This window comes from Mchenga conophoros, linkage group LG23, assembly GCF_057382185.1.
Source record: "Mchenga conophoros isolate Kocher_MC1m ecotype Shallow Benthic linkage group LG23, M_conophoros_male_GT1.1, whole genome shotgun sequence".
In the NCBI taxonomy this organism is placed as follows: Eukaryota; Metazoa; Chordata; class Actinopteri; order Cichliformes; family Cichlidae; genus Mchenga; species Mchenga conophoros.
In genome coordinates, this window is record NC_140547.1 from 15,671,574 (window position 1) to 15,688,531 (window position 16,958).

At 37.8% G+C, this 16,958-nt stretch overlaps 1 protein-coding gene across 1 annotated transcript in view; it reads right to left on the minus strand.

The window, feature by feature from the left end:
- Window positions 1-1,366: 1,366 nt before the first annotated feature.
- Window positions 1,367-16,958, minus strand: part of slc1a7b (solute carrier family 1 member 7b) — a 48,836-nt gene continuing 33,244 nt past the window's right edge. The window contains exons 4-11 of the mRNA XM_085266547.1: window positions 13,865-13,907; window positions 13,533-13,764; window positions 13,317-13,416; window positions 10,004-10,237; window positions 8,947-9,141; window positions 5,862-5,996; window positions 5,647-5,746; window positions 1,367-4,463 (exon numbers count right to left, since the gene is read on the minus strand). Coding sequence (XP_085122673.1) covers window positions 4,203-4,463; window positions 5,647-5,746; window positions 5,862-5,996; window positions 8,947-9,141; window positions 10,004-10,237; window positions 13,317-13,416; window positions 13,533-13,764; window positions 13,865-13,907 — 1,300 coding nt within the window. The 3' untranslated portion in view covers window positions 1,367-4,202. The remainder of the gene's footprint in view (window positions 4,464-5,646; window positions 5,747-5,861; window positions 5,997-8,946; window positions 9,142-10,003; window positions 10,238-13,316; window positions 13,417-13,532; window positions 13,765-13,864; window positions 13,908-16,958) is intronic.

Sequence of the window (16,958 nt, forward strand, 5' to 3'; positions counted from 1 at the left end):
AAGTTTTCTTCCCACGCACAACGGACACTAATGTTTTTGTCACTTTTTATGAAATCAAACTCAAAGTAAGGTCAGTACTTCCACGCTTTAAACGCTGCACGCTCATACTCTCTCCTACACTCGATATATGATCCATTGTTGATCTGCACACAGCTGTTGTCATGAACGACGCACTCGCTTACGTCACTGTCATGAGACATTCTTGCAAAAAAAATCACGGTTTTAGTAACGCAGTGTTCCTATGACAAAGTAACAGTAATCTAATTACCGTTTTTGCAATAGTAATCCCTTACTTTACTCGTTACTTGAAAAAAGTAATCAGATTACAGTGACACGTTACAAGTAACGCGTTACTGCCCATCTCTGGTGACATCGATCATACACAACTTGAAAAGAGTAGGTGGAGTGGACGAGGGTTGCAAAGCAACTTGCAGATGTGCAGAACTGTAGGCAGGCTTAAAAAATGGGAGATTTTTATTATTGTTGTTATTGTTATTATTAGTCCAAAAACACCAGACATAAATCTTTACTGTTTTTTATGATTTAATTATACTCTGGTTTTTCTAGTGTATCTTTTAGAAATGGGGTGCTAAAAAGGAGGTGAAAGACAGAAGTTCTGTCAGAGTCCAATAAGTCCTTAAAAGACAAATTTGTACCCATTAGCAATGACTCTACTAGTAGACTAGTAAGTCTTTCCTGTAAGAAAAAAAAAGACATAAAACTGATATTTTATCTGCAAAAAATATTTTCTTGTTTTACGTGTTAAGGTTTATTCACTCCTTCATATTAAGGACTATCTTAAGAGCGTCCTTTAGATGAATTACAGCCAAATTTTAGTATAATGTCAGAAACATAAAGTGAACAGGAGACTGGTAATTGATTCTGTCCACTCAGAACATATTTGCTGCCATCAATTATCAATATACGTCACTTGTAAATAGACATCTTACCTTCATGCTGTTTAACAAAAAATAAGTTAACTAAAATCATAATGAGTGGTAAGATAAGATAAGATAAGATAAGATAAGATAAGATAAGATAAGATAAGATACTTTTATTAGTCCCACAAGTGGGAAATTTCAGATCAGATAATTTAAGATAAAAATTATAACGATTTTTTCTGCTATTACTAAACAGTTTGGATAAATCGTAATGTTTTACCAGCGAGTTGGTTTAATAATAGCAATAATCTTGAAAAGCAGTGATTTACCTGCAGTGAAGGTAAATATACAAATTATTTTCCACTATGATTAATAACATTTGCTTGCGAATGAAATATTTTAATTCTATCAACAAAACCGGAGCTTCAACCAGTGCTGATTTTACTGACCCTTTAGTTCATTCATGTTTTCTAACAGGATACATATTTCAGCATAAAATCTCACTTTATTGATATGAATGCAATATTGTCATACATAGACAGTCAAAAACACAAGAATAAATTATTTGAAAAGGCTGAAATCTGTTCGCTGTTTCTGCAGCTTCTCCCACACATGGCAGTGTCACTGCTCTGTGTGGAGCTATAGCAGATCTGTTCAGTATTATAAAAAAAGGCAGGACACTAGCCAGAGAAAAACACATCTCAGTCTGTATGCTCTGAATTCTCTGGTATTTACTGTGTAAAGAGCTGAGAAAAATTATTAATGGAATGACAAAACAGATGAAAACATACTATTTGGAAGAGTACATTTCTGCCTTTATATGACAAAATTGAAATGTACAGTAAGAAAATGTTCTTAATAATTATAATTTTGGATCATGATGGAAATTCTCTTTCTGGAGTGGCAAAACTGCAATGGTAATTTATAAATAGCATGTGCTCTATGCTTTTTCTGCAAATGTGCATTAAATCTAGATTCTTTCCAATAGCCTGCAGGCGGCCATGCCTCTGAGTTGCTGAAAGAAGTATGACTGTATAGACATTGATTTATGACCCAAGTAAAAACGTTCCAAATGAATGCAAGTATTCTTTATTTTAAATTTGCGTTCCCATATAGAGTAAAATGGGCGTTAGGTTGTGTTAGGTTTGAGATACCCTTTGAGTGAGTTTGTCAAATCTTCAGTTATATCACCATCTCAAACGGTACCAAGCAGTCCACAAAGCATTTGGTAAAATCATGGTGCCTGTGTCAAGTATTACGCATGCACATATGTGATATGTTTGCTGACAAAGCCAGTGGAAAGAAACTATAGTTCACAATTTTCCAGCAGTTTCAATGTAAGACGATATGTCAATAAATAAAAAAAAGAAGAAGGAGATGGTGCTGTTCTAAGAGGTTTATGAAAGTAGCTTATTATTAACTAGAATAAAATGACATGAACAGTCGGTCAGGGTGTTTGTTGCTAGTTAGTTGCAACTTAGACTGTCTTTGCAGTTGTTATATAGATATTTTAGTGAAGGAAAATGGCGTGAATATCCAGGCCCGTGCAACATATTACGATCTTAATTTCCATTCAAAGATGTCTCTGACTGATTTCTTTCACTTATTCAAGTTTCATCTCCCTGTGGTGAATTAGCAAGTGTTTGCTCCCTACTGGCTGTCACCCAGTAACAGCCAGTAACCTCCAGTAGTCGTGGAATAGACAGCTGTGGTGGTGGGGTGTGTCACTAACCAGCAGTGTTGGGGAGTAACGGAATACATGTACCGCCATTACGTATTTAAAATACAAAATATGAGTAACTGTATTCCATTACAGTTACCATTTAAAAAGGTGGTATTTAGAATACGGTTACTTTGTTGAAATAAATGGATTACACTGCGGTACTTTCCTGTTTCATATTGTCACGGGTTGTTTGGGTTTGTTTGACAGCTATGTTCTGTTGTTCCAGGCGGCAGCGCGCTCTCTCTCTGCGACTGTGTGCCTCCTGGGTGAGAGAGAGCCCGACATGAACCCGCCGTATTAGTCAGAGGTCCCTTTACTACAGTTCGGAGTCGCGGACCTTCAGTAATAGTAATAAATCACACAGCAATAGTACATTCACGTAGTTGTAAAAAGCATGATAATATATTAAGTAATCCAAAGTATTAAGAATACGTTACTGTCATTAAGTAACGTAACGGAATACGTTACAGAATACATTTTGGGGCATGTATTCTGTAATCTGTAGTGGAATACATTTTAAAAGTAACCTTCCCAACGCTGCTAACCAGTGTGAGTGATACACTTATATAGGTCACTTTACAAAAACATTTTTTTTACATGTGTGTTATAGTCGGATTAATTTAATTGTAGCATAAGTTACCCAAATCTGACTATTGAACTCCTTTAAATAGCTCAACTTTTAGATGCGTTTCCAGATGGAACAAGGCATGTAGTTTTCCATCCCCTTCTTCTACTGGAGTTGGGATTGGGTGAAATAATTTAGGTTGGGTATTGACAGGAGGAAGCTCCCCCAGTGCTTTATTGGCTCACTACATAAATGAGAAAAAAAAAAAACCAACTAACACAGCAGAAATGGAAGAGCTGGTTAGTAACTTAATGTTTTATTGAAATGTGCCAATTTCTGTTTGATATCAAGTCAACTGACAAACATTTAATTAAATTACTAGTGGATGTTTTCAGGCTGCTAATATGCCAGAAAGCTTAATTAAATCAAATGATCCTGAGGCTGTTCAAACACATAAAACAGTTCTAATCTCTGTTTTAAACACATATCAAAGTTATAACATCACTACAGGGGTGGGTACAAATTCAGTTCACTCAACTTCCTCTTGTCCCATAATAACCATCAGCCTAGCACCACCAGCTTTGTTAAGGCAAACTTAAAAAATGTGTGCATTTCACTTTGCCTCCTGATCATTTAGCTCCAAGCAGACATCCTGTCTCATCTTTTATAATGCAAACAGCTGGCTGCTTGCAGTACAGCAGTACAAAAAAATACATTGTCAAAAAACAAAACAAAAACAAAAAGTCATAAAAAATGTATATATCAAATAAAAATTATTGAATCAATGCAAGTAATAGCAGGTACAGGACCAAGGACAAATTTTATAATAGAAATCGTATCATTGTCCTTGTGTTGCCATAAATTCCACTGTAAATGCGCTATTGTGGAGTCTTTTGCAACTGCTTTGCTTTAAAAGGTTTTTGTGGAGCTAGATGAGCTCATCTGTATTGTCCTTCTGCCTGCACGGGTGTCCTTTGCTGCTGCGCTCCTTTCAGCATAACTTACAGAGAACCATTCAAACTGCAAGAGGAGGCTATACATTGGTCTCAAGGCCATTCATATCTATAGTGCAGTGTTCTTTGCTCTTCTTCAGATGTCTCGGAGGAATTGGAGGTTTCTTCCTGTCTGAAAGCGGCCGAACGCCCTCCTCCAGTTGTATGAGTTGAGCCACTTCAGGAGGGATGAACTGGTGTTTGACCCCTAAAGGAGGGGGTCGGCAGTTGCCATTGTTGGTGTGGCAGTTCATCACAGGAGGGGTGCTCATTGCTGTTTTGGTCTCACAGATCAAAGGTACCTGTAGATTGGATAATATATGGGACTACTTGAAAAAATCTGGAGTGCTCAGAAGGTTCTCTTTGTTAAGGAAACCAAAGGTTGAAAAGGAAAAATGATCCAAGGCTATTGAAGTGCCACTTCTTGTGGTTGTAATACATTTTAGTTTTTAACAAATACATTTTTCCAATGGCAAAAATAAATAATGAAATTATTAGATTATTTTTCCCATTATTTAAATGTTCATCAATTGTGTGCAATTTTTTTTTTTTAGCTCAGTCTCCAAAATCTTTGTATGTTGTGTAAAACGTGCACAAAAGATTTGGAAGCCATTTAAACCCCAATTACCTTCAATAGAAGTATTTTTGAATTATTGTATCAGTTTGCTTTTCCAGATGCTTTCACATCTGGAAAGGCACCATCAGAATTGGCTATTCTGATCATGTTCACATGCGCCTTCATCTTTGCATGATACAGCTTTAACCTACATTTGTGAATGGCATGTTGAATTGTGTTTAGAGAGTGATTTCTGGAAGTGTTCCTAAGCCTATGTAGTATTAATCATGTCTGTTTTTAATGAAGTGCTGCCCCAGGTCCTGAAAATCATAGTCATCCACTACTCATTTTCAGACCTGTCCCCAGATTCTGAATATTCTGACTTTGAAAATTAGATTTTTATTATGTGCTGCAGATGATGAGATATTCTCACATTTCTACATGCATTATTTTGCAGATTAGGGAGCCTCTGCCCTTCTTTACTTCTGAGAAACTCTCTAAGATTCTCTCTTTATACCCAATGGCACTGATCAGTTGCCAGTTAACCCAATTAGATGCAAAATGTTCCTCCAGCTGTTTCTTTTTAGTGCTGCTCACTTTTCTCAGCTTAAAGGTTTATGGGAATCTTGTGAATCATTTCATTCTGTCTTATTTGCATTTTATACACCATGTCAACGTTTTGGAACTGGGGTTGTAATTGCTGTCTAAAGGATTGCAAATGATTTGATGAAAGTAGGGAGGGGCTAAACCTAAAATTATAGTAAATACACACTTAAATCTTCAGTTTCTTCTAAATGCCTACTACTTAGCCAAATCTCTAAAAATGCGTGAAACAGAACTAATAACGTTTTCAGCCCCAAGAAGCAAACTATGGGCTCAATCACCCCAATTACCCAAGTCCTTTGAAACATATTGTCATTAAAACTCACCCCATCTCCCTCTTTCATGAAGTCTTTTCTGCAGATGTGTGCCATGATGCCTGTGGCCAAAGCATCCCCCATTACATTGACCATGGTGCGAAATCTGTCTCTGTAAAAGAAGAAGACATTTAAGACACTTTTTATTTGGACCGATAGAAATCGAGTCAGTAGAGCTGTTGTCGGTTTGGATCTTTAATACATTTTAGAAGTGATATGCAACTTACAATGCCCAGTCCACTGCAATGATGAGAGTGATGTCGTCAGTTGGCAGACCAACAGATGTTAGCACTATCACCATGGTGACCAGCCCAGCTTGTGGTATTCCTGCTGCACCTATGCTGGCTGCAGTAGCAGTGATGCTGTTGGAGAGATGGGAGGTGAAGTTAATTAAAGTAAAAAAGCTGATGACAAATATAAAGTGGACGACTTCTTCTGCTGAAACAGTACACGTGTGACAGAAAATATGGCAAAGCAGAACAGCTCTACTTTAAAAACTGCTTCTTTGTCCAAATAAACCCCTAAAGTGACAAAGAATGCTTTCAATTTGCATTTATGCCAACCAGACTCCCTGAGTAACCCAGAGGGTTAGTGTTAGAGAAGAGGAAGCTAGACAAAGGGTGAGACGGAGTCAGATCATCCACTGTGGAGACCCCTGAAGGGAGCAGCTGAAAGAAGATGTTTCTGTGACAGAGGTATTGGTCCATGACATCAACTGTTGTGGAATTTTAACTTCAAATATAGTCCTGATATTCTCACATACTTTTACTGATTGTTTTCCCCCCCATATGTGGTGGTTCTAATTCATTTTTCCATCTATTTTTGTTCATCAGGATTTGTTGTGTTTAGTTCATTTTTGTGCTGAATGCAAATACTTTAAAGTAAATTAAAGACTCTTCTTGCCTAATTTGTTTTGTGGATTATATCTCAAGGTGAGCCTGGCCCCAAAAGTACACAATAATGTTAATAATGTCTCTAAGGCAACTGTCTAATTGGGAAGCCTCTTATCTGGTGTAAAATGTTGGCACATCGGATATCTGGTGCAGCTCCAGAGTTTGACGAAGAGATGATCCCACAACTCACTACACCACAGTCTGGGGTGAAATGATGAAATGGGAGTTAGGGTCAGAAACTCAACCATGATATCACGGGAATATACTGGTTTATTGAGGCCAAGTGGCTCTTCAGTGATAAGTGATAAGCTGTCATGTTTATACTACATCTATAAAAGCGTACTCTGGCTAATGACAGCCTTCCTTTGTCCTCCGCTTGTCAATTTTTCTAATTTTATGGAAAAACTGGTTCTCATGCAGAGATTTACAAAGTTTTCAGTTTTCACATGTTAGTTCCTTCTACCACAGATCTGAGCAGAGGAGGCAATGAGACAACACAAGGAGCGAGGAGTCAAGGAAACAGGCATTTGGAGCCTCATTTTAAAGCAATGAAAACCAATTAAACATGATGTATTATACACCTGCGTCATAAATAATTTTATTATAGCCCATATATAGGTGTACACAGGGGTAACAGTGCACATGCCATTTTTTATTTTTTTCTTTACAGCCACTTTTAATTATTTTCACAACATTACACAATGTGAAAGAGTTGAAGGTAAAGACACTTCAGCAAAAGATACATCTGTGCATCCTTGGTTATAGTTCCTACAGAAGCCTCTTCTCTCCTCTGTCCTCCATACGTTTTAGAAGTGTAGAAATTAGAGGAATGAGAGAAGCTCAAAGATTCCTTAAACAGGAAGAAAGCATCTGCAGGGCCAGCCTCTTACACTAATACTGAATTTGAGAAAAGTTCTACTTTTCTTTGCTTTTTCTAAAGAATCTCAGAAAGACAGTATCCTCCATCAGCATTTTGTCAACCAGACCATGGGAGCCTGTAGTTCTCTGTAGTACTTGTTTCTTATCACCAGCAGAGTCCACAGGGAAATGAGACACTTGACTGAGAAAATGTATTAGAGTGTTGGTTTACTTCATCTCATTTATTATATTTATTATCTCAAGGAATGCCAGCAAGCCATTTATTTGTTATTTTTATTTATTTCCGTCTGTTATAAGCCCTTGTTTGTTTTCTGTGATTTATTTTTCCACATCTGTCTTCCAGCAAGCTCCTCTGCATGTTCAGCACCAGTAGATGTTGTTTCCCACACAGAAATAGTGTTTATAAGTAGTGGTTAAAGGGAAACTTATTTTATCTACTTCTTCTTTTTTTGTTTTAATCTTGAAGGCATCAGTATGCTTCAATAGATTTGTTGGTAGAAGTCTACATTTCCCTTATAAAGCTCCAAAACCAACTATCCAACAGCAATGTTCACTGTGAGCATCATTTTACACATAGTAGTCTGATATGACAGACAATTAAAACTACATGTGTGGCTACTGAGCTTAGTTTTTAGCCCATAGTTTGATGTGGTTGATGAATTACGCTGGAACAATCTATTTAAAAAGTCCCTTCAGAAGTTGCAGCCTCTCACTTCGGCGAAGCCTGAGGTCTGGCTGTCATTCACACCAGCAGGCACAATAATACATTCATCAGCGTATTCTTTCTCGAGCTTGAGTCTCTGTGATGATCAGCATGATGAGCCATTCTTTTACGTGCATCCATTGCTGTGCTTGAGCAGCTCTCTGCTGCAACAGTGAATCACTGGGATGGGCTTTCAAACATTTTTTCAGCTTCAACACAAAAACATAAAGCAGCATTATAAACAGATTTCAGCTGCTGACAACTGTCTAAAATTGAAACTCTTCAACTTGAATTTTATTTTGTGAAAGGAAAATAAGTCCCTGAGAGACAAATCTGATGAACAGGGTGTTGTGGTGATGAGCATTGTGTTGATGTGGCAAAAAAACCCACTCCTGCATCTTCAGTGTGTTGTGTGATACGTAAAACACGATTTTACGTATCACAGTTCAGGTGGTTTGTAGCGAATGTTTTTCCTCAGAAAACGCAGGATGGTACACTAAATCTCCTCACCACCTCCTGAACAAATTCGTGGTGCACTGCAAGATAAATACCTTCTGTTTTGGACACTGCAAGCCCTTCAATTGAAACCTGCTGTTCGGTCATTAAGCCTGACACCGAGGTCTAACCACCAGAGATGATCCTTGACATGAAAGGTGGTTAAGTTTGACACAGAAGGTGATGCTTGCTCTGAGTTAGTGCAGCCCTCTGATCAGAACAGGACTTCCAGCGTGATTAATGTAAAGCATATGAATGACTAAAAATATTCAATGATACTTACATGGCTTTGTCAAAATAAATAAAGTCAATTAAAATTACATTTAAAAAAGGTTTACTGACCTGATGGTGATGATCTGACCGAAGTCCAGCTCATAATTATTAACTTGTGCGATGAATATTGCTGCAACAGCCTCATAGAGAGCGGTGCCGTCCATATTGATGGTTGCACCCACGGGTAGCACGAAACGGATGATGCGACGGTCAATGTGGTTGTTCTCTAAGAGGCACTTGAAGGTTATAGGCAAAGTGGCTGAGCTGAGGAAAACGAAGAAAAAGACAGAGAGGACAGCTAATAAAAAAAATAAATATGAAGCCTCCTAATTTCTCTCAGGTATGCATGCAAACAAACACAATCTGTTCATTCATGCTGACTAAGAATAATAATGCTTTGCATGACAGCATGCAGCAGATGCTTTTTACTAATCTGAGTCTAGCAAACACATGCATGCGTGATGAAGCCAATCTGACCCCAAAGACCTCAGAAGAACTCCGTCTTTGTCAGTCTGCGTATGCAACAAGGAATGATTTGTTTAAAACTGAATAGAAAATAGAATAGAAAACATTAATAGACCATAGCAGTGCTTTTGGAGAGGTTTAACCAGTTTATGTCAAATCACATATTGTTGAGGTGCATTTTCTAAAGTATACTGTTGTGTTTTTCACTTTAGAGCTTCCCTACCTACAACTTGTTTTCATTCGTTTACACACGAGATACAAATGAAGGCAGTCACAGATCTACCACAGCAAACACAATGTCTGCCAAATACATGCAAAAACACTGACATGGTCATCTAAATTAAAACTAAAGCCTGTTTTTGTTATAGAATATGATCTGTCAGCATGCACACATGATACACAAGCATCAGTGGAGTCTGTTTAAAGACACGTGGAATGCTCTTTTACTTTTCCCTCTCTTCCCACACACCAGATGTTTTCTGATCAGCCAACAGCCCTTTGAGATTTTTCACAGTAAAGGTTCCAGTAAAAAGGAAGAAAAGAATAAGTGTTGTTAAGACTCGGGGATGTTTTATTTTGACTCACATATGAGATGATAAAATGAGTTACTGATGTTTTCCTTTTGTAACGCATTCATTCTCTCTATAATAAGTTTCTTTACCTGGAGGAGGTTGCCAGTGCAATGAGCAGGGCTTGCAGGATTCCCCGTATGTAAACAATGGGACTCTTTTTGGTGATGAAGAAGTACATAGCAGGCAGGATAAACAAGCCGTGCAGCACCAAACCAAACACCACAGTGATGGCATAGAAACCGAGCTTCTTCCCCATGGCTGAGGGATCACTCATTTCCAGGATCTTTCCAGCCACCAGGAAAACAATACCAAATGGAAAATACCTGAGGAGATGAAGACAATCAAGTGTCAAAATGACAGTTATAAGTCTTAGATTTTATGAGATGGTGGGAGAAAAGAAGCCATACACAGAGTTTTACACTAAGAAACACCAATGTCCTTTTAAAAAAAATAATTAGATTAGGGGCATGTGAACATATGCGTGCAGTCTGTCCAACCATCAGTCAGCTGAATGACAACCAGACAAGAAATCTAGACAAGAAGGAGCTAGTTAGTTTTAGCAATTGAGCTTTAAAAGTAAGAGTGACAGGATTGTCTAAGACTAAATCCTTTATTTTTTCTTTCTCTGAAAAAACTATTAAATTACAATATATTTGCATACACATAACATAATATACTAGGATAAATGACCAGATTATAATGGTGGAATTAATCCTACTTAATGTGTAGATATTAGATTGACACATTTTTAATATTTATTAATGTGCATATACAGTCCCGATCAAAAGTATAAGACCACTTGAAAAATGGCAAAAAATTATATTTTGCATGGTTCGATCTTAACAAGGTTCCAAATATAGCATAGAGCTTTAACATGCAACAAGAAGGAATGGGAGTGAGACAAAACATTTTTTGAGTATTCAATTCATTGAAAAGAATGCTTAAACTGAAACAGTTTAACAGCTGTTTAACAGCTGATCAAAAGTTTAGTACCACATGCCTTTACAAGCCCAAATCTATGCAAAAATTTGGATTCATTGTCATTTTCTGTCAGGTAGTCACACTGTCATGACATTCTGATGTTGAACTAACAGAGTTGAGCATAAGCAGAGTTTCTCACACACAGACAGTCATTTCGAATTTTTTAAATGATTCTGGAAGACCCGCCAAAATTTATCCAGCACTGAGCCGGAGGATCCAATTGGCTGTCCATCAAGACACTGGACGATCCTTGACCCAAATTAAGGCCATTATTGGTTCTGACTGCAGCCCCATAGCCATCAGAGGGCATCTGAGACCGAAGGGCTTTAAAAACGGCTTTAAATGCTTCGTCTCCTTGAATGCCACAGAACTGACCGTTTGGATTTTGCAAGAGAGCTCCAATCATGGGACATTGAAAGGTGGAAGAAAGTTTTATTCTCTGATGAGAAAAAAATGTAACCTTAATGGTTCTGATGGTTTCCAACGTTACTTGCATGACAAGCAGATCCCACCTGAGATGTTTTCTACGTGCGAGTTTTTTCATTGAAATTATGTTATTTTCACTCTAGTTCTGTTGTTTTCATTCAAATTTGGTTGATTTCTTTCAACTTCTGGTGTTTTCATTCAAATTCCATTCTCTTCATTCTAATCCTGTTTTTTCATTCAAATGTTGTTGTTTCAATTCTAGTTCAGTTCTTTTCATTCTAATTCTGTTGTTTTCATTCAAATTTCTGTTTTCATTCAAATTCCGTTCTTGTTATTCTAATTCTGTTAATTTAGTTCAAAATCTGTTGTTGTCATTCTAATTCTTTTCTTTTCATTCTAATTCCGTTGTTTTCATCCTAAAACTTTTCTTTTCATTCAAACTCAGTTCTTTTCATTCAAACTCAGTTCTTTTCATTCAAACTCAGTTCTTTTCATTCAAACTCAGTTCTTTTCATTCAAATTCTTCATTCTAATCCCCATGTTTTCATTCAAATTCTATCCTTGTCATTCTAATTCTGTTGTTTTTGTTCAAAATCAGTTCTTTTCATTCAAATGTTGTTGTTTTCATTCAAATTTTGTTGTTTTCTTTCAAATTCCAGTGCTTTCATTCAACTTCCGTTCTTGTTATTCTAATTCTGCTGTTCTCATTGAAATTCTGTTCTCTTCATTCTAAACCAGTTTTTTCATTCAAATTTTGTTGTTTTCATTCTAATTCAGTTCTTTTCATTCAAATTCCATTGTTTTCATTCTAATTCTGTTGTTTTCATTCTAATTATGTTATTTTCACTCTAGTTTTGCTGTTTTCATTCAAATTTTGTTGATTTCTTTCAACTTTGGGTGTTTTCATTGAAATTCTGTTTTTGTCATTCTAATTCTGTTATTTTCATTCAAATTCCATTCTCTTCATTCTAATCCTGTTTTTTCATTCAAATTTTGTTGTTTCCATTCTAGTTCAGTTCTTTTTATTCAAATTCTGTTGTTTTCATTCTAATTCTGTTGTTTTCATTCAAATTCTGTTGTTCTCATTCAAATTCCGTTGTTCTCATTCTATTCCAGTTCTTTTCATTCAAATGTTGTTGTTTTCTTTCAAATTCCGGTGTTTTCATTCAAATTCTGTTCTTGTCATTCTAATTCTGTTGTTTTCGTTCAAAAGCCATTGTTTTCCTTCTAATCCAGTTCTTTTCATTCAAATTCCGTTCTTGTCATTCTAATTCTGTTAATTTAGTTCAAAATCCGTTGTTGTCATTCTAATTCTGTTGTTTGATCAACAATAACGGTGGAACTACTCGTTACGGAGTTCATGTTTGGAACTTTGATATCTTTTTTTTTTTTGGGTTTGTTTTGTTTGTTTTTTTTGTTTGTTTTTTTTTTGGGGGGGGGGGATCCTAAACTTTTGATCAGCTGTAAATCAGCCTGTTTCAACTTAAGTGTTGTTTTCAATAAATTGCATACTTAAAAAAAAGTCTTGTCACACTCCCATTTCTTCTACTTGCACGTTAAAGCTCTAACCATGCAAAATGTGATTTTTTGCCATTTTTTTCAAGTGGTCTTAAACTTTTGATTGGAACTGTATAAGATGCTGTGGCTCTATAAACACTTTCTAATCACAGAATAAGATCCTCCAAACAATAACATCCTGACTATAAGGCAGTTCAGGTTTGTCACGATTCTTTTTAATAGAACAGTTTCTCTGAAAATGATTTACTTGGATATTCCTTTGTAATTAGGTAATAATAATTTGCTATTTGCACTCAGACTCATTCTCACTTTGAATCATCCAATAAAGAAAGTGAAAGAAAGGTTAACCATGTCTCAACCTGATTCTGATGATAATACGTAGAGTTCTTGTCTAAACGGCTGATGCTGGTTATGTTTCTTAGAAAATTCTTTCATTCATAGCTTTTTCAAGTAGAAAAAATAATACTTTACAATTACCATATAACAATGGCGACAATCCTAAGGACAGCTTCATTCAGGCTCTGGCAGAAGTTTACCAAGGCACTGCCATTTGGCCCCATCCTTCCTAACATAATACCTGTGAAAACAAAGAAAAACCTCTGAAACAATGATGGATAAAATCATTTAAATTTCTTTATTTCAGGCAAGATGTATTCAAGAAATGTCAGATAAGAACAATGCATTTTTTTTTACCCATGGTGGCTGAAAAAATAACAATTCCAAGGACGTTCATTCCATCACTTGTTCCTTCTCGTGTCTGTATGAGAACATCAGGGGGCGGAGTCAGGTCAAGAGCAAAGTTCTGGATGTCGGTTCCGTTGTCATCCTGAATACCGTAGACGAGTGCCCGCCGTGTGGTGGACTCTGACTGGGCCTGACGCACTGTCGGTCTGGGCTTCATTATGTAATCGCTGCTTGTTCGATACTGTTGCCAAGGAACAGAAAGAGTTGTTCTTATAAAAGAAGTCCTACAAAATGTAAACCTTTGTATCTGAAACTGCAGTTTGTGTCATCAGAGGTCATACCTGCTGAAATGTGGCCTGGACCAGATTTGCTGGAAACATGTTGCTGCAAGGCAAGCGCATACATTTAATGAATCGTTCTAAAAGGTTGAACACAATGCCAGCTAATAAAAAATTGAGCTGACCAATGCAGTGCATACATACAGACACCAAACTCAGTAGACCTCCTGTGACCTTATTTTGGAAATATCTGCATAAAGGAACTCTCTTCTATATTAATCCATTCCTCTTTTCTTAAGGAGTCAGATACTGAGAAGATGTTTTAGGGTGATTTAGTCCTTGATTCCAAGGACAAAATTATCATCGTTTTGAAACTGTGCAATAATGAAGGCCAGATGCCTGTAATGGAGAAAATAAAACCATGAAATTTTTCCAAGATAGGGAGTCTCAGGAGACATAATTATTTCATCCGTCCATTTTCTGCTGATTATCCCTCTCACCAATGACCTCTTCCTTACAAGAAGGTGCAAAGGCTTTCCCAAACAAGTCAAGAGAACTGTTCTCTCCAACGTGTCCAGAGTTTGCCCCATGGATTTTTCCCAGGAGGACATATCCAAAACACTTCGCCTCCATCTCCAGGTCAACAAGCCATCGTCAAAAGCAGCTCAGTCAACTCTTTTTGATGTGGAGGACCTGTTGTTAAGGGAAACCCCAAACACCCTTTGGAAGAAACCCATTTCTGCTGATTGTATCTGTGATCTTATTTATTTGTGCTCTACCAGATTGAATGATAAATCATCAGCTTCACTTTCACACTCAGGGCTCTTTTCTTTTTGAAAAATCAGCTCAGCATCTTTGTCATTGCAGACTACCCTACCCACACTTGTGAACAAGATCCTGAGATGCTTGAGCTCCATCACTTGGGGCAGTATCTCATCCCCAGAGTTGGCACCCCAAACGAGAACCATAGCCTCAGACTTGATTAATTGGTTTATTGTCATTCCCGCTGCTTCACGTTCTGCTGCAAAGTGAATACTGGAGGTCACCACTAAAAAAAGCAAATAGAACCACATCATCTGTTAGAACCTGCGACAACCGAATTGACACCCTCTACCCCTTGGCTGAGCTTAGAGCCAAGGTCTCACTGTAGCTGTACAAGGACAGCACAGCCCACAATAATGTACCCCTGAAGCACCCTCTGAAGGACACCCTGAGGGAATCCCACACTTCATCAAATATAGAGCGGATATACAGGGTGGGCCATTTATATGGATACACCGTACTAACATGGGAATGGTTGGTGATATTAAAGTCCTGTTTGTGGCACATTAGTATATGTGAGGAGGCAAACTCCTGAAGATGGGTGGTGACCATGTTGGCCATTTAGAAGTCGGCCATCTTGGATACAACTTTTGTTTTTTCAATAGGAAGAGGGCCATGTGACACATCAAACTTATTGGTAATGTCACAAGAAAAACAATGGTGGGCTTGGTTTCAATGTAACTTTATTCTTTCATGAGTTATTTACAAGTTTCTCTTTGTTCACAGCCATTGACATGTCGAAGAGGTTAACACGTTAGGAGCAGGTCAAAATTGTGTTGATATCTGTGAACGCAGTAACCGGATCATTGCAGCAGATTTCAATGCAAGACACCCTACAAGACCACCCATCTCCCATGCTACAGTTAGCAAACTGCTTGCTAAGTTTCGTGAAACTGGTTCAGTGTTGGATTTGCCAAAATGTGGACGCAAGAAAACTGTCACTAATGAAGAAACATCAGTCGCTGTCCTAGCTTCATTCAGCAAGAGCCCACAGCGTAGCGCTCGCCACATGTCACTGGAGAGCGGCATTAGTCGAACATCCCTTCGGCGGATATTAGCTACTCACAAATGGCACCCTTACAAACTCCAGCTACTGCAGCATCTCATCGAGGATGACCCAGATCGGCACACAGAATTTGCAGAATGGGCAAAACAAAAATTGGAACAGGACCCTCAGTTCACGCAGAAGATTTTGTTCAGTGATGAGGCAAACTTTTATGTGAATGGTGAAGTTAACAAACAAAACCACCGCTATTGGTCTGACACTAACCCACATTGGATGGATCCCTCCAAGACTGTTGGAACAACAAAAGTGATGGTTTGGTGTGGTATATGGGGTACAACGATAGTGGGTCCATTCTTCATCAATGGAAACATCAAGGCCACTGGATATTTGAAATTGATGTGTTTCCCTCTTTATGCACTGAAGCTGGCACGTTCCCTGAGTTCTTCCAGCAAGATGGTGCACCACCACATTATGGGTGCCAGGTCCGAGCATTCCTAGATGAACAGTTTTCTGGAAAGTGGATTGGTCGCCGTGGGCCAGTTGAATGGCCCCCAAGGTCTCCCGATCTGACCCCCTTAGACTTTTATCTTTGGGGTCATCTGAAGGCAATTGTCTATGGTGTGAAGATACGAGATGTGCAGCACCTGAAACTACGGATACTGGATGCCTGTGCTGGCATTTCTCCTGCGGTGTTGCTATCAGTGTATGAAGAGTGGGAGAAGAGGGTTGCATTGACAATCTAACACAATGGGCAGTACATGGAACACATTTTATAAGTGGTCAGAAACTTGTAAATAACTCATGAAAGACTAAAGTTACGTTGAAACCAAGCACACCATTGTTTTTCTTGTGACATTACCAATAAGTTTGATGTGTCACATGGCCCTCTTCCTATTGAAAAAACAAAAGTTGTATCCAAGATGGCCGACTTCTAAATGGCCACCATGGTCACCACCCATCTTGAAGATTTTGCCCCCTCACATATACTAATGTGCCACAAACAGGACTTTAATATCACCAACCATTCCCATTTTATTACGGTGTATCCATATAAATGGCCCACCCTGTAGAGACGATCCAGTGTTCTGTGACCAAAACAAAAAAACACATCGTGCATGTGTTATTCACAAACATAACTATTCACAAACTAAAAAGAAAACTTACAAAATCGGCTTCAAAACTCTTTAAAAAGAAAATTAAGGAATCGCATGTTCTCTTGTTAAAAGGTTCACACAAAGTGATACTGCAGTATATTATTGTAGTTTTTCAACCTACACGTATGCTTAATATAGAGAAATTCATACTCATACTCTGTTTAGTCAAACCCGG